Source organism: Leptodactylus fuscus, chromosome 2, assembly GCF_031893055.1.
Source record: "Leptodactylus fuscus isolate aLepFus1 chromosome 2, aLepFus1.hap2, whole genome shotgun sequence".
NCBI lineage: Eukaryota > Metazoa > Chordata > Amphibia > Anura > Leptodactylidae > Leptodactylus > Leptodactylus fuscus.
In genome coordinates this window covers 216117363-216136298 of record NC_134266.1, presented here as the reverse complement: position 1 = coordinate 216136298, position 18936 = coordinate 216117363, and the positions used below count along the sequence as shown (strand labels likewise).

Sequence of the window (18936 nt, the reverse complement as noted above, 5' to 3'; positions counted from 1 at the left end):
CCCGTAATATGGTGGACTTTATGACTTTTTTTTTTTTTTTTTTTTTTACAGTTCAATCCAGTATATTGTTCTTCCCTCCTCCTTACATGAGTCATATATTCAGTTCTGAACTATTTCATGTGACTTTCTTATTGTCAATTATGTAACTGAGCGATGATGGCTGAATTACATGCATAGCAGAAATGCTGAATACTCGTATTTAGGAGCTTTGCCTATAGTCTTGCTTGTCTTGAGAAAATGACATTTTTTTTTCCATAGTGCCATGTTCATTACAAAGGTGGGAGGAAGGAAGGAGAGCTACAGGAAACGCGCTTATGATATATTTAGTGCTCATTGTATGGAAAACTATTAAAATAACATTCTTGAACAAGAAGCCATCGCTCAGAAATATCCTTTATATTAGGGCATCTTATTTATCAGCATTTCTTGGGTCATTTATGGATAAGTCACATTCAGACACTGTACACACTGTGCAGTATTACCTATCATGAAATAAAAGCTGCAGTCTAGTCCACGTCAATTTTGATAGCAGTGTGAAAGATACGATTGTGAATCCGTGTACATAGATATCAACATTTTTATATAAGGCAGCTCTGAGGTACCAAACCCCAGTTTTCATATGCACATTCACCAAACCCTTCTTTATTGATAAATCAAATATGATTTTTTTTCCAAATTCAAGACATAGGTATATGTTTTTTTTTTACTGGTACACAAAATGAACCGTGCACAAGGCCTAGGGTTCGATCTAACCCTGGTTAAGAACCACTGCTATAAAGGTTTTTGTACAGTCACACAGAGGTATGAATCTGAGGCTAGGTTTACCTGGCGATTTTTGCCTTGACTCCTGCGGTGTAACCAAAGATTGCCTTGTCCTAATCCGTAATGTAAGTGAATAGGGTTGTCTGTGTGACTGTGGCCTCTAGTTGCAATAAAATTGAACATGGAGTCACAGTGTAACTCCAACATCCTCAGGGTCGCAATGCGACTCCATTCACTTGCAATGAGGGAGTCATAGAGGACATGGCTGTGTGACAGAAGTTGTGGCCAAATGTGCCAAGCAGACCGAGCCTAAAGGCTAAAATTACAGTCACATTACAGTTTTGTGCATCGAGGAACTGAACTGGTGGACACACAGGGACACAACTCGTTACAGTCACAGCACAGTAATTAGACATCTGCTTGGTAATGAGCTGTGCACCTGACAAGGACCATGAACTTGTATATCACATGACCATGGACTTGTATATCACATGACCATGGACTTGTATATCACATGACCATGGACTGTGCATCACATGACCATGGACTTGTATATCACATGACCATGGACTGTGCATCACATGACCATGGGCTGATTTTTGTCCACTGGTAGTAAACAAAATGGAATGACAGCAAGGAGAGATCTAGAAAGCTGTGAGGATTTGTTACAGGAAGTATATTGGAAATTTGTATAACTTTTATTATATAAAATATAACAATAACATTTGTCTCTGAATATTGGTCTGGAAGTGGACATCCTCTTTAAAGCCCCCTGACCAAACTCTCCAGCTAAAGATGGAAATATAAAAATCAAAAAACTTGAGACTCTCAAGTTTTTTGTTTTTATATTTCCTACCCACTGGCTAACACGGTACAAAAACAAACATTTAGCTAAAGATGTACATGGGTTTACCTATAATCAGTTATCTATGTTCCAATAGTAGTGATGGTCTTACTTTTTTTTTTTTCTGTTTGTTTTGGCACCATTATCTCCCCACTGTCAGAAGGGCTGTAAAGCCCAACCTTCTGTCAATGGAGAGATATTGTTGCTGTAATTGACGGCATCGGGGCGCATACCGGGAAAGCCAACAGTGTGTGCTGAATTCTTCAAACTGAGCACTTTGTAGCCATATATAATACCGCAAAATATAAGGTCTTCTCTTTTAAATCATGTTTGTTCGGGTCATCCAAGGGAAGTCAGGAGTGTGTGTGGCGCTCATTGTCCATGGGGCCATGCAGTGTTTGTGGCACTTTAGAGCAGCAGTTCAGTGTATTAGAGATGACCTGGGGGGCATTTGACATCTCCAGTAAAATGCATTTTTGCATGCGTTAGTTTTGATATGTTGGATATCTAGAGCTTTTCTTGACCAATGTAAATGAGGTATACAGGATCCTTGTAGCGAGGCTTGAGGCTGGAGACATATATACTGTGGGTTTTTCCAGCACTGGACGGCTGTCATAGCAGAATGGCTCAGGGCCAGACTCCAGCTGGCTGCGGTTAACCGCACTTACCACACAGGAAGGTGTAGCTTGTGCAAACCTTTGGCTGAGGGATCATTTCACTCCCGGTCTCTTCTCTGTTCTCTCAGTGGAAACTGCCGGGTTCTCACGAGTAGTTAAAGTTATTATTTATCCCTTGTCTGTCATTGCTGTTTCTTCATTTTACTAAACTGGAAAATCTGATATCTTGTGTCTTCAAACAGACCCCCTTAACCCTTGTTGTTCCGGGTCTCTGACTGTCTTGCAGCGTGTGAATAGAAAACATTTTTGTTCTTGAGTATGTGAAAAAAAAAAAAAGTAAACCAACTCGTTTTCAAGAAAATAGTCTTTTCCCTTGAATTACGTGATCTCTTATATCCGTCTGTAAGTTTGTGGTTACTATATGTAGGTGGTGTTATGGTCACTTTAATTTGTAAAGTACAGAGAGAGTTTGGATTTATTATCCTTTATTTTATTTATTTCATGTATTCTATTTTATGCTAAAATTACATATTTTTTTGTTTTTGTTTTTTTTAAACACTTCATGCAGTGCTTGTGTCTTGTGGCTTGGGTGACGTAAATACCTAAGTGCATACTATATACCTATGGGATCTATAACATGGAGATTTCTTTATCAAGGTTTCCATTGTATAGGATATCCCAGTGGTGACCTCACTGGAATGTTCCCATGTGACAAGATGATAGCACAGATGAGAAATGCAGGTAGGACAATACAATATGGGACTGAGGTTTGTTTGTTTTTTTACTCTATAATTTAGGATAGCTCTTTATTCACATTGATGTCTGTGGATCTTGACCTAATATTTCTGGATGGGCACCAAACTCTCTCGGGCGGCTTCTCTCTTAAAAAAAAAAAAAAAAAAAAAATCCTTTCCTTACTAATATTATAAATGTGAAAGTTTGTGTGTTTGGATGTTTGCATGCTTGGATGTTTGTTCCACTATCACACCGCAACGGCCGAATGGATTTCAGTGAAATTTCGCACATACCTAGCCTGTCACCCGGAAAAGAACATAGGCGCCTCAGAATCCACATATATAACTGGGTTTGCCGACCGCGGGCAGCAAATTTACGGTCCATGTAGGCTGAAGGACCTCACATGACGTCACCATGTCAGGCGCGGGGCTCCGATTGGACCAGGCCACTGCAGGGCGGAGCTATACAGCCACAAGCCGGCCGCACACTGACATGAACAACATGGCGTCCTGCAGCCGAGAGCCGCACATGCCGGCATCGCTGGAGCCCGGTGTGGACTGGTGAATCCGCCGGGGGTCGGCAGGGGTGGACAGAAGGGTAGGGAGGGTGTGTACACGTAGGAACAGGGTGGCAGAGGTGGGGGGGGGGCCTGGAGTCGCAGGTTCGGGAGGAAAGCGAGAGCAAGCGAATGGGAGAGCGGGTAGGGAAAGGCGTGGATAGTCCAGGAGCGAGAGGAGCAGTAGTGGGCCGGCGGGGCGCAAGGTCGAGGTCCATCGGCGCACTGGTGTTGCACGGGCCCGCTGCGCCCACACGGCAAATGCGGGGGGTCCAGGGCAGCACTGCAGTTGGGGCACGCAGAATATTACAAATGGTTAGAAGACTGGCCCGGGATCTACCAAGGGTCATATCACCATTATTTTACCAATTCTGCTTCTCTCCTGAGGCTTGGACTCCTAACCATAGATTCCCTCTATTTGAGGATATAACTTGACCCTAGGATCACTGTACCACATTCTGGGATTGTCCCCTGATGTGAGGTTATTGGAGAGGGGTCAAGGCTGTCACAGATAACCTCTTTCTACAACCGGTGCCGCTGGATCCTGTTGCTCATTTACTTAACTCACCACCAAGACAGATGGGCAAGAAGTCTGCCAAACTCTTCCATGTGTACAGCAGCTAAATCCCTTGTAGCCTGAAAGTGGGAATCAATTACTCCCCAATCTATCCCTGACTTTATTGCCAGAGTCAATAATAATAGTAATTTGGAATATCTCACTGCTAACTAGAATAACACAGTAGTTACCTTTGCCTTAATTGAGTATTGAGGGATACAGTTAGGGATTCCTTTGTGTGTAGACGTAGGGTCCCAACCCGTAGTAATCATGTAAGCATGAACATCACTTCAGTGACTCTAACTCTACTAACTATCACGAGTGTGAATAAAAAGAAAACTTCCTGGCACATTTTATGTGTGACGTTTATTCTTACATGCCTTCGACTCAATCTGGTACCACTGGGATACCAATTGTACACTACAGGATCTCTGACTCCCCCTACCCTCTTTCCCAACTCTTTTCGCTATGTACTGTATGTCTTTTCCCACCTTGATGTCTTATTTGTTTTATTCCTTCCTCGTTGAATTTTTATTTTACTGTATTACCCTGTGATACCCTGTATTTTTATCTTGTATTTTATACTGAAAACCTTAATAAAAATTAGTTGTTAAAAAAAAAAAGTTTGATAGTAAGGAAACCCGTATTTAATTGCTATGTAACTGTGCTGACTGCTCAAGCAAACATGGACTCCTGTTTGTGCACAGTATTCTGTGTCTGTGTAGTATTTAATGTGACGTTCGGCAACATGAAGTCATTCATGCAATATAAATAGTATTCTTCTCTGTTGTTCTTCCTACAGATCTCGCCTCGCCTGCTTATTTTTGGATTTCCCATTTTATATGGCAGTGGGGTTTTTTTTATCTACTTTAGGGTTTAGGTTAAACTGCTTTATTTAGGTTCTGTTTCCTTTGCTAGTAGATAATGATTTTGCGGTGTAATAAATATGTCAAATAAGCCCATATTGTCAAGGAACACTTTAGTATTGTGCTACCATTTCCTTCCTATGTGCCAGTGCCTGCTAAGCTGTGTTATTCTTTATTGAACACTCTGAATGTAAAAACTGGTCACAAATGTAAGATCCAAGTGTTCGACTGATTTTTCTCTCTCCTCGTACCCCTATAAACATGCAGACTTGGCTCAGTGCGGCATGCATATTCACTTCAAAGAGGAGAGGAACATAAGCCACTGCCCTGAGTCTAGCCACCTTTAGACATGTTGCAAAGTAGTCATCAAGCCTTTGGTTTAGGTAAGGGTGCAGTATTCATTATTACATACCCTGGATTATTAAATGGTTATACTAGATATTAAATCTAAATTTGACCACCCTAATCTGCCCATATATAGAGGTAACAGACTTGTTTTATCTGGATTTTTCATTCTGCACGTAGTTTTAGCAAGGCTGTATTTACAATACTATCAGCGCAACTGTCTGCAATGTACTGTAGGTAGGTGGTAGCTACAAAATATTTAATAGAGTATTTACAGTAAAGATGGTTAGCTGCCATAAATATTTCATATGCCATAAAAGTTGTCTGTAGTTTATAGTGTGCACAATTTCTCATTTGCACAGTTAGTTGAAGGGATTTTCCCATGAAAGACATTTCTGGCATAACCACATGGTGTGGTGTGGGTGTCAGAGGTGGGACATTCCTCCCATATGTTGTATAATGGTGTGGAATGGAATCCCAAACTTTCAAGTCCAACATACGATAGATTCCACTTTGGATAGGATTTGTTTCAGGATTTTTTTAAATTTTGCTCATACATGTGAATTTGTAGAGTATCGTACAAGCAGTGACGTTTCGGCCAATATTACGGCCTTCATCAGACTCTGCAACACAGAAATATGTGGGTGATAAGTGAACATCACACTTTGAAATGTGCAATATATACACCAATCTATATACATAAGTCACATGCAGGCAAGAACAAATTCATGATGTCTCTAGGCACAGTTACTACACATGATGGATTCCCCCAACAGAGTTCGATATCATGAAGGAAAATGCATATACAACATCATTATCCATGGAGACTAAATCTCAATAGTGCAAATTTTCCAATAGATCCATGACTGGTCTGAGAGACTATGTGAGACACGAGATAAGGATGCCTAAACATAGAGCAGGTGTGTTGCCAATATGAGTAAGAAAAGTATACTAGCCGAAGTATTAACATGTATCATACATGAAGTACATTCACAAACAAGATGATATGGCACATCTGAGGAACAAATACATACAAATACATGAGTACACTCAGAGAGGAACCGTCCTTTTAGTAATAAAAGAGAGAAATGAGACTCGGAGGAGTAGGCTTAGTCACATACCTATAAGGAGGTATAAGGGAGAGAAGGGGAGCTTGCCTAGTACGCTAGGGGGCCATTTACTTTGTCCCTGGGGTTCAGTGGTGGCAAAGTGATGATGAAACCATTTACTCTTGCATGAGGCAAGATAATTACTGGAAGTGATGTTCTGTTATTAACTTTACTGTTTGCACTGTTTTCTGGTTGTAAAAGGGTTTTTTTTCCAGAAAGTAAGTTATCAATAAGATGGGGGATAACTTGAGGATCAGTGGAGTTCTGACTGCTGAGGACTGATCAGGAGAACAGGGGACTTTTGTCCTCCGTTCTGAATGGAATGGTAGTCATTTCAATGGGAATGCCAGCAATGGCTCTAATATCCAGGGTGTCCGACCAATGCTCCATTGAGAATGTGGAACAAAAGACCCCCATTCTTCTGATTGGTTTGAGTAGTTAAACTCCCACCGATCTGCAAGTTAATACCTATTCTATGAAAAAAGATAACCTGTTTCATGAGAAAACCCCTTTAAGTTGGCTATAATTATGATCATGTATAGCAGATATATTTTCGATGTCCATGTCTATAATGTGCAAACAATTTTCAATAATATGGCCACCACCAATAATGTTGTGACTACTTACTGTTACTGTCCATTGAAATCATTTTTCACTTGGAGAACCCTTCACCACCTCCATCAACTCCAACTCTTTACATCCTTTAAGCACCAACTAAGTATCAATGTATAAATAACACAAAAAATTCTTTTGATTTTAAATCTAAATTTATTGTTACAAAAAAAAATTTTTAATTGTAAAAAATATTGGTATCAGGAAAACACAAACACATAAAAACATTTAAAAACACCAGATGTCAAACAACAAGAGTGGAGGTTGCACTGGACTGAGCAGCTCCAGCAGGTGCATAATCTTCTAGTGGTGTAGGGGATGAGAACAGCCACAATTAATGTGTGTATAGAGAGGCCCAGTATTTTGTATATATAAATGTAAATAGGCTCCTATTGCCCACAATATCACAAGATCAGGGCACATAATTGAAAAGTATCTGTAGCATTGCAAAGATCATACCCACATCACCACTATATAGTAAGAGCATATAAGGTAGCAGAAACAATGTAAAGTCACACACACATGCCAGTATTACATAAGCCAACCTACATAGGACAAAAAATGTGAAGCATATACATAAACCACTGCTCACCAGCTGCGACCTCCACTCTGAGCCTCTTTGCATCCTTTAGGTTAAAGCACCACGTTGCGGAAACGCAGCTTTTTTTGTTGCGTTTTTTTTGAGCCAAGGCCAGGAGTGGATTGAGCAGAAAGTAGACATATAAGAACTTCCTCTATATTTCCCATTCCTTTTGTAGCCATTCTTGGCTTTGGCTTAAAAAACTTCAACAAAAAAAGCTGGGTTTCCGCAAAATGGGGCCTTAGCCAGTGACATTAGTGGAGTTATATGCCACTAGAAACAGACTGTCATAACGGCGGGCCTTACAGCTCAGCGTCATTGATGGACTTTGAGGAACGCCCCCCTGACAGCACAAGTTTTTGTAAGAGCACTGCCGGGGAGGGGGGTGGGGACGTTGTTTCTTGCTGTAATTGCTGGACTGTGAGGAAAACCCCCTGAATATGGTTAGCAAGGAGGAGAGCACGTTCTTCAACAACCAATGATGACTCTGAGCTGTGAGATCGTCCCCTCAGACAGTGCAGAGATATCGGTGCCAAGTTTCCGACATCTCTACAACTGGGGCACGTATTTCTATACCCCAGACTGAACAGGCTGACAGCTACAATCCCAAGTGTCACATGGAATAATGCATCTTGTAGTTCAGCATGACTCCTCCATTTAACCCCTTCTTCCTACATTTTTCATTTGTGTGTTTTTTCTTTTTTTTGAGAGGAAAAATGGCAACCCCCCCCCCCCCCCTCCATCTATCTGTTCAGGTTTTTTTCTGCTGTGGCATTCACCATATGTGATTTAAATGCATTTTTAATATGTGTTTATTTACCTGTATATGTATTCTGGAAGGAGGGGTAATTTATTTTTTATATATTTTCATATTACTACTGTAGTGCGTGTCTGGTAAAATCCTCGTGTAACTACATAATTGTGTTACTGTGGCAGGTCTGGGAAACTTCAGAAGACTCCTGGCTGCAATAGCAGCCAAGCAGCTCCCATGATCTTGCCACTTGGGAGCTGCTCAGTGAGAGGAGTGAAGGTACTGTGGCTGCATCTGACCACGGCACCTGAGGGGTTAAATGCATGCAGTCAGAGATTTCTTTGCTTGAAAGAACTGCTGCCAGATCTCTGCTATGTGAAATGGCAAAAACCCTGCGACCTATAGTGCCTGATCCACTCCTGTGGTAGTGCCATAAGTTAAAGCCCAGCATTCACCATACACTTACAGTGGATGTTCGGTTAAGGTAATTAGAATCAAATTAGATGATTCTGATGGAAAACAAAATCATAAAACACCTTAAAGTGGTTGTCCAAGATAATTTTTTGTTTTTCAAATTGGGCTGAGGGAGGTGAGAAAAGAAGAAAAAAAAACCCCTACTCATCTGTCCCCAGTGGTCCAGTGGACCCCACCGTGGTCCAGTGCACCCCACCGTGGTCCAGTGCACCCCACCGTGGTCCAGTACTGCTGTTACTATGTTTTCTTATGGCAGACGTCCTTGCCAGACGTGATCGCTGAGGCCAGTCAGCAGCCTCAGTGAAGGCCATGGGATGCCATTACCTGTGACTTTCCTTTAGGGTGTTGATTGGGCCTCAGGATAGGGACACGGGATGTCACAGCGGACGAGGACTTCTCCCACAAGAAAACATTGTAGTAGCAGGACTGGACTGCGCTGGGATGCACCAGAGCATCGGGGACAAGTGTTTTTTTTTTTTTTTTTTTTCCATCTTCCCGAGCTTAATAATAAAAAAAAAAAAACAAAAAAAAACATAAGTGACTTAACCTTCTTTGGGCATCGTGTGTGGGTGAGATTTTATCTGCATGTAGCCTTTCTAATCTTACCTCATGAGACTGTGTACTATCTTGAGAAAATCTGTAGCTTATTCCTTATGCACTTGAAGCAAGACAGCTGGTTTTCATTTCCATTTGGACGTGGCTGTATTTTCTTACTCTATAAAATTAGGATTCTTATTGTTTTTTTCCCTGCATTTTCTTTTCTAGTTGAGCGCCAACGTGCTGATCTTCCTTTGCACAAATATTATTGGCATTTGCACCCACTACCCTGCAGAGGTGTCCCAGAGGCAGGCCTTCCAAGAAACACGAGGATACATCCAAGCCCGACTGCATCTTCAGAGAGAGAACCAGCAGCAGGTAAGTGTGAAGCTATAGCTTTACAGCCATATGTAAGTAGTGAGTGGAGGCCTAACTTTACGCTTCTTGGGCCCAAAACAAAAACTGGAAAGTGCCTGCCCCTACTTCTATTATTGGTGCCTTATGGGGCAGAATAACGTTTGGACCATTTCAGGCCCAGGTCACAGGTGCAATTGCTACCTACAGATACACCCTTGTTAGTGGGTCAAAGGCCGTACAACTAAAAGTGGGGCATACAAATGTGACAACAAAAGCGACACTATTAAAGCATTTTTCAGAACTTTGATAACTTGTCCTTATGCGTTAACATCTGCATTGGAGTCCTCTGAAAATTGGTGAGAGAAAAGTCTTGAACTTTTTCTCCACCGCTTAACGACAGACACACAAACAAACCCCAAATAGGTCTGAATAGCACTGGAACATGGTTTATCCTTTGTGCGCTTCATCTTTTCCAGTGAAGATTGTTCAGGAACAAAAATAAATAAATAAAGTGGGCTGGATGCAGCTAATTGACTCCTTGACTGCCTGCAACTAATATCTTTGGCAGAGGCCTGCAAAAATGTTAAAAAACTGGTACTGTGTGGTTTTCCTATTTATATGATGGCACCTCTCCCCTGTACAGGAGCGCCTCCTACTGTCTGTGCTGCCGCGTCATGTTGCAATGGAAATGAAAGAAGATATAAACACCAAAAAGGAAGATATGATGTTCCACAAAATCTACATACAGAAACATGACAATGTCAGGTAATGGGGCATACAGTTATTATCCCATGCACATTACAGGTTGTCTTCTCTTTTTAAACTGGTATGAAGAGTTGGCATTTATTTGTGTCAAGAGAGACGGTCTGTTGTTAAATAAATAAAAAAATACCTGTCTGCTAGCAATGGACATTTTGTAGGGAAAATAGCATTCTTGTGTAGAAGGGAATGCTATAACTCAGGGATTGTAAAAAGTTCATCTAAGTCTAGGCTCACACTACTATTATTTAAAGAGGACGTATCACCATTTTGCCCATAGGCAGTTCTATATACTGCCGGAAAGCTGACAGTGCGCTGAGTTCAGTGCACTATCGGCTTTCCCGATCTGGGCCCAGTGTGAAGAGCTTACGGTCCCGGTACCATAGCTCTTCTATGGTCAGAAGGGCGTTTCTGACTGTTAGCCAGAGACGTCCTTCTTCACAGCACAGCCAATCGCGCTGTGCTGTGAGAGCCGGTAGGAACTCCCCCCTCCCTCCCTGATAATGCTCGTCTATGGACGAGTACCGTGAGCAGATGGAGGGGGCGTTCCTCCCCACTCACACTGTACAGCGCGATTGGCTGTGCTGTGAAGAAGGACGTCTCTGACTGAGTGTCAGAAACGCCCTTCTGACCATAGAAGAGCTACAGTACCGGGACCATAAGCTCTTCACACTGGGCCCAGATCGGGAAAGCCGACAGTGCGCTGAATTCAGCGCACTGTCAGCTTTCCGGCAGTATATAGAACTGCCTGTGGGCAAAATGGTGAAAGGTCCTCTTTAAAGAGGACCTTTCATCAGATCGGGCACATGCAATTTTATATACTGCTGGAAAGCTGATAATAATCGGTTAATGTCCATTGCTGTTATCCTGTGACAGATGATCGCAATGGACATTAATAACAGTAGTGTGAACGTAGCCTAACATTTTACGTTGTGCAGTCCTATAATGTTTTGGAAATGTCATTGTGCTTCAGTACATTAGAATTTGCATTGCTGATCTAACAGTCTCTCTCCTTGCAGTATCCTGTTTGCTGACATTGAGGGGTTCACCAGCCTGGCATCACAATGCACGGCACAGGAACTGGTCATGACTCTGAATGAACTCTTTGCACGTTTCGACAAGCTAGCCGCAGTAAGTACGCCTTAATGTTTCCTGGAAAGCACACATTTTAAAGTAAAGCTCCGCTACCTGAAGTACACACTGCCTTGAATCTCTAAATCACCGATATTATAGTTCTGTGACCTGTTGAACTTTCTGAACGGGTCGAGGGCATATAGAGCATGTAGGGCTGTCTTCCAATGATCTTCCCACTTGTTGCTGCTTCTGACAGTATATATTTGTATATTTTTGCTTTTGGTGCTCCCACCAACTACTAGGACTAATATGGTTCTCAGCTTAGAAATACATAGACAAGACATGGTTTTAAATATGTATTTAGAACTGTATCCATTTTAATGTCTGAATAGTGGCCAGAAACTGTCCAAGCATGAAGCTGTATGTGTATGTATTTCCACCTGTGATCTCAAAGCTAGATTAGTCCAAGTATTAAAAGGGAAAAGAAAAAGGACTGGCTGCTTTACAAATTGTGCCACACACAGACTACAAATTTCCAAATGGTTGAGTATAAGGAGGCGGCCCCCTGGTGAGGTTTGGCAGACGGCGCTGCTTCTAACAAACAAAATACAAATATATTCTTTGGTTGCCTAACATTCTGGCGCTCTAACTTTTCCTTGGAGCTTGTCTTCTGGATGCTTTTTCACGGTTCTTCTAATTATGTTACTGAGTCATGGTTTAATCATTTGCTTTAAATGGTTCCCAGTTTTTTTTTGCTTGGAAAACAGTAAAAAAAAACAAAAAAAAAACCTAAATGCGCAGGGAATAGAATGTTGTTGGAGCCCAAGAGGTATAAAAAGCATTTTACTTCACAATAGAATTTTGGATGGAGGCTTTAAGAGGCTGATTTTTTTATTTTTTTTTTTAAGACTGAGGTGTGTTGTGCGCCATTTTATTTCTTAAAGCTCCAGAAACGTCACCTTTTTTTTTTTTTTTCTCTTAACGCCAGAGAACTGGCCTATAAGGCATGATAAATCATCCCCTATGTCTTTTGTGAGTGTGACTGTATTGAAGTGCCTTGATAATAACTTGATAATCGTCTTCCTGTTTTAAGGAAAACCACTGCTTGCGTATTAAGATCCTGGGGGATTGTTACTATTGTGTCTCCGGATTGCCCGAAGCTCGTGCCGATCATGCTCACTGCTGTGTGGAGATGGGAGTTGATATGATTGAAGCCATCTCGTAAGTGGATCTTTGCTTAAAGTTTCATTATGACGGTTTTTACAAAGCTGTTCATGTGACTTCACATAATTTCCAGAATATACTGTACAATAGCTACATCCTTATACACTGTATATAGTCCTTTAGTAAGGATGTATTTCATTATCAGGCTGTACTCTTCACTAAACATATCTTTATATCTCAGGTTAGTCAGAGAAGTAACCGGGGTAAATGTGAACATGCGAGTCGGGATTCACAGTGGACGGGTTCATTGTGGTGTCCTTGGCTTGCGAAAGTGGCAGTTCGATGTATGGTCTAATGATGTGACTTTAGCCAACCATATGGAGGCCGGTGGCAAAGCGGGGTGAGTGAGACCCTATTTTCTAGCTGCTGTATTGATATCAATGCAAATGGAATAGACATTATCTTCATGTCTTCATTCTATTCCCAATCAGACGGATACACATCACAAGTGCTACATTAAATTATCTGAATGGAGATTATGAGGTGGAACCTGGTCACGGTGGGGAGAGGAACGCATATCTGAAAGAACATGACATCAAAACGTTCCTAGTGACTGGATGCAGCCAGAAGAGGGTAAGTTAGAGGACCCCACCAGCAATATCTTTTCTAAATCATTGTTCTATGATTTCTTATGATAGACTTGATTTGCTCTATATTACACTATGTTCATGTCCACTCTGGTAATCCATTTTAGATGCATCCCTTCCATTTTTATCCATCTGCCATTGGATTCAGTGGAAAAAAAAAAAAAAAAAGCAACAGAGATCCTGCATGCTTTTAGCTGCTTCTCAGATCCACAAAAAGAAAGGATATATAGTTTGAAGACTCCTGGGCAGTTTGTACACCCATTGAAATCAGTGGGTGTTTAAAGGGGGAGTCTATCAGCAGTAAATTAGGTATCCCAATACCTTGTAGAGGTGACTCTTCAGTTTCCAAATATACCCGTTATTCAGCTTTAAAGCCCCATTACCATGTAAATCACTGTTTTATTACGTGAGGAGGGAAATGTGTTGGGAATGGGGGGGGGGGGGGTCTGCCTCACCTTGGATATCAACCCAACCCCACAGATAGGTAAGTTAGGGTCACTTGAATTAAATGGCTGCCTACATTGCTGAGGTATTACCTTTTTTGTTCATAAGCATATGAACTGTTCCAAGCAGCACCCTCGTTGCTATTTTCCCAAAGAAATAAGCGGCATTGCCCCAGTTGATCCAAAGACTTATTTGCTTATTAACAAAAAGGTGAGAAAGGAAGCACCGAGTCACAAGGGGAAAGCAGAGATTGATTTGGGGGTCCCTAACCTACCTATCTATAGGGCTGGATTGATATGCTGAGCGCTTGTGGCAGACCAAGTTTTTCTTACTCTCTCTCTCTCTATATATACGTGTGTGTGTATGTATATATATGTATATATGTGTATATATATATATATATATATATATATATATATATATATATATATATATATAATAGTTATTGATTTGAATCGCGAACCTGATGGTCTGTAGTTGAGCACTTGTGGACCTCACGTCCGGTAATGCCTTGTGCGGCTTAATATTTGAACAGTCACTGGCAATACGCACAGAATAATTGGTCAGTGATCAGTTTTGGTATGCAGTTTTTTGGTTTGTTTTTTTTTCTTTAGATTTTTAGAGGTTCTGTTATAATTTGCTCTTTCTCCTTCATAGGACAAACATGGTGATTCTGGTCATGTTTAACTGGGAACTATAATTTATTGCCTGGCTTTTTTTTTCCAGTCACAATCATGGTTGTGGCCATTTAAAGAACCTGCTTTTATGTTTCATGTGTCATGTGTCATATAAAAGGTATGTGTTCTCATTGCAGAAAGAAGAAAAGGCCATGCTGGCCAAACTACAAAGAACCAGAGCCAACTCAAATGAAGGCCTTACACGAGTCTGGGTTCCTGAAAGATCTTTTACACGCAACAAGGGTTCAAAGGCTTTTCGGCAAATGGTGAGTGTCAAGCTGCAAACTGTTGATAAACTGGTGTTGGGGTAAACTTTACGGAATTACAGCAATCTATCTCTAAGTATTCTAAGAAGTACACAGTAATGTCTGACTACTGTAATTTTACTGTAGTGTCTAAAAGGCAGAAAAACAGTCATATGTGATTAGATCCTAATAACACTGGCAGACCCGGCCTGCCCATGTAGCATTCAGTTAATAGACCTGGTCTGTCCGGTAATTAATTTATTTTGCTTACCTATATAGTGCCATCATATTCCGCAGTGCTTTACAGAGGTATTGTCAACACTGTCTCAAGTAGGGCTCAATGTAAATAACTTGTATGTCTTTGGAGTGTGGGAGGAAACTAGAGCACCCAGAGGAAACCCACATGAACACAGGGAGAATGTACAAATTCCATGAAGATGTTGTCTGTGGTTGGATTCGAACACAGGACTCCAGTGCTAACAGGCCTGCCCTGTCCGTGTATTACTCACTTGGCAGACCTGGCCTGACCATGTATTACTCACTTGGCAGACCTGGCCTGACCATGTATTACTCACTTGGCAGACCTGGCCTGTCCATATATTGATCACTTGGCAGACCTGGCCTATCTGTGTATTACTCACTTGGCAGACCTGGCCTGACCATGTATTACTCACTTGGCAGACCTGGCCTGTCCATATATTGATCACTTGGCAGACCTGGCCTATCTGTGTATTGTTCACTTGGCAGACCTGGCCTGTCCCTGTGTTACTGACTTTGCAGACCAGGCCTGTCCATGTATTACTCGCTTGGCAGACCTGGCTTGTCTATGTATTATTCAATAGACATACCCAATCTGTCTATGTATTACAGTCCAGCCAAAATGTGATTGATAAAGGACATTTTTTGTTTTATTTTGCAATTTGGAAGCACAGAATAAATCCGTAATTACGCCATAATGAGAGAGAACTCTCTACGGTTTACCAGTGTTCTTTGCTCAGCACACATTGAAACCTCCATTCACAGTGTGCATGCTGCTGTGAGTCAGGCAGGATCTGTCTTGTTAGAAGTGCTGTGACAGTAAAGCTGCGTTGTTAGTATTTCAGGATTCTTTGGCCTCACACAGACTGCTGATTTTCCCAAGGATTGAGCGTGAGAGAGGCCCCCTGGTGAGGGTAGGCAGAGACAACACGGGGACGCACAGCTCTTCTCTCAGAAACACTTAATTAAATAGTTCGTCAGAAGGCCTCCTGTGGGATCTGCCTAATGAGACATGCCAAGGGGCGAGCAACTCTCAAGTCACATGCCTTTCTCTGCCAAATCTTTCCTAAAGGCATGCTGCAGCCTTGTCACATATACCCTAAAGACTGTCTATTTAAAATGTGTTCTGCTTCAGTAGATTAATACGGACGAGCGAGTGAGTCAAACTGCAGTGTGCGCATGTGGAACCAGGAGGTATTTTACCCATTCTGATGTCATGCCTTAGCAAAGGCTAAAGCCCCTGGAAATCTATCCATAATAAATAAACTCTAATTACCGATTCCATGTGAACATTCTCCAGACTAATGAGCGCTGCATCTGTATTATAATAAGCTTCACTGTACACATGCTATACTCTGAAGAGAGGCTGCTGGTTCTAAACATGTTTATGAAGACAACCCACATTAAAGCTCTAATCTTCACTCATGGAGATCTGTGGATTTGAGATATATCTTCTGACGGATACTGTCCTGTAATAAATCGGAGAGATCTACAAAGATCCCGTGTGTTGTGCTCTTCCATTCCTCAGTTTTAGGGGTATTTCCATAAACGTAATTATATTTAAATTTGTAGACAAGTTAAACATTTTTGCAATGATAAATAAATAAAAATTTTGCAGAATTTACCAGATTTTCTCTAACCATCGTAGTGGTAATAGACTGTTGTCTACACTATCCGTGAGCAGGAGCAGGCATCAGTATCCTAGGGTATTGTTGGAGTAATTGTTGGGTGATCCCTGCGAGATATGTCTCATGAGATTCGTTTGACCGTTTTGTTTGAACTGAATACGTCCGAACCGTGATTGCTATTATAATACTGTGGGGTATTATAATATATCCCATATAATATAATATACATATATATATACATGTGTGTGTGTATATATATATATATATATATATATATATATATATATATATATATATATATATATAAAATCTCAGACCCCAGAGTATAATGATTGGAGGCCCAGGGCAGGTGATAAAAAAAAACAATGTTGCTCCCCTTTCCTGGGCTCAGGGGCGACTCTCTACTATCTTCGGCTGTATTCAATGATGTCATATAAGTCAAGTGAGTCAGGCTGGTATCATGATGCATAAAGATGCCAGCATGACCCACGTCTCTGACATCACTGATGAGGGGCAAAGACAACAGGAAGTCACGTCAAAGTCCAGGAGAGGTAAGTATTTTTGTTTGTCAACTCCCATGGACCTTTGATCATTATACTCTGTCGTCTGAAAAGACCCTTGAGTATAATAATATTTTGTGGGTGGTGAACCCCAAATATTTCGGGTTTGCCTCAAATTCCTCTTTTCTTTCTGACATCTGAAAGAGTTCTGTCTACTTGTATGGATTGAACTGTATTACAGTCCACTCCATTAGGTCTGCCTCAGCCAAACACTCTATTTCAGTTGTGTGTATGTGTTGTGGTACTCGAGTTGCTCCAAAGGGGGCCCGATGCTTTGTGCGCCCAAGTGCACACACAAACCTGGGGCCAGCCGTGGTTGAACTTGATTGATTGCTAATGGATATGGCCTTGAATGCAGGAACTTACCACTCTGCTCAATGATTCCTCTGATTCGGGACCTTTTGGGATGTCAGCACTTGGTGCCTGGAGCTAGAGAGGAAATGAAGAGCAGACTGGTAAATACTGATTGCAGCTGACCAATCACTTCCCGGGGCACCTGAGCAGCAGTACTGATGGAAGTGCTCCTTGTGTTTGTAATGATGGCACCCATTGCAGTGGGGGGAGTGGCTCTCACAGCTGTACATACCCTCAGGAATAGCGAAGCATACCCCCCTGTGTACCGCAGGTCAAGAACCACTGATCTAGATAACCTCAGTCACCAGTTCATATTTTTGATATTTTGCTTTGTTTCCTTGGGAATTTGACATTTTCCCATCAAACTTTGGTTTAAAATAGCATGTTAGATTCTTCTTAGTTTCAGTATTATTCACTTGAGTCACTGCGAATATTGTAAACTGTTGGCTTTTTATGGATTGCTTGATAACTGTAAATTAAATGCTATAACTTTTATAACACACGTTCAACAACTTGGCAAAAAATTGCAAAGATTGATTTTAAGTGTGTCTTTAAGGCAGCTGCTGTGCAACATCTTCCCATCATCCATTTCCTGTAGTAAGAGGGGTTACTTTCAGACAGTATTCTGAATACAAGTTACAGATGTGTCAATCATTACAGGCACCATTTTATTGGCGGCACATGGATTGGTGATCAGATCTGGGGGTGGTAATCCATTGCCTAGACAGGCGGGAGCCTATTGGATACTCCTAGACCTGTCTTTAGCACCGTACTATTACAAGCTGAGCTGGATTTTCCAATATGTTGCAGGGCATTAGCATTACGCCTCCATAAAAACATTAATAAAAAGTGTTCAAAACATCAGACCTTCCCCAAAAAGTTATAAATATCAAGGACATCTGGCCCCACGAAAGAGACTTCTGCAGCCCCGTATGCAAAATATAAAAATAATTTACAGAGGTCAGAGAAAAATCTTTTTCAAAGTTTTGATGTTAAAGCTTAACTGAAACTATATAAATTTGGTATTGCTGTAATTGCGTTAACCCACAGAATGTAGGTAAAGTCACTTTGGTCATACAGTGAATGTTAAAAAAAAAAAAAAAAACAGGGCGGGTTCACACCAGAGCCCGATCTCAGTTTTGCAGGTTTCCGTTTCCTGCCCGAGAAACTGGGTTTGCAAAGTGTCCGCCCGTGAGCGTCGTCTGCTCTGCGGCAAAACAGTTGTTTTTGGGGGGTTTTTTAACCGGACACAAAGTCGAACATGCAGGACTTTGTGTCCGGTTAAAAAAAAAACAAAAAAAAAACTGTTTCGCCGCAAAGAGCAGAAGACGCTCACAGGTGCGGACACTGAATGCTGGGTTTCAGTTTTCTGCATAACGGAGATCGGGCGCTGCTGTGAACCCGCCCTCAGAAAGTGGCACAAAT

The 18936-nt window shown here is 41.5% G+C and overlaps 1 protein-coding gene across 4 annotated transcripts in view; it reads left to right on the top strand.

The window, feature by feature from the left end:
• Positions 1-18936, top strand: part of ADCY6 (adenylate cyclase 6) — a 143417-nt gene that overhangs the window by 85485 nt on the left and 38996 nt on the right. For all 4 annotated transcript variants that reach the window (XR_012715099.1, XM_075265513.1, XM_075265512.1 and 1 more), the window contains exons 4-10: positions 9573-9722; positions 10345-10466; positions 11480-11591; positions 12628-12755; positions 12940-13098; positions 13190-13331; positions 14604-14732. Coding sequence is in view for 3 of the 4 variants with exons in the window: in XM_075265513.1 (XP_075121614.1) it covers positions 9573-9722; positions 10345-10466; positions 11480-11591; positions 12628-12755; positions 12940-13098; positions 13190-13331; positions 14604-14732 (942 nt within the window). In the remaining variant the exon portion in view is untranslated. The remainder of the gene's footprint in view (positions 1-9572; positions 9723-10344; positions 10467-11479; positions 11592-12627; positions 12756-12939; positions 13099-13189; positions 13332-14603; positions 14733-18936) is intronic.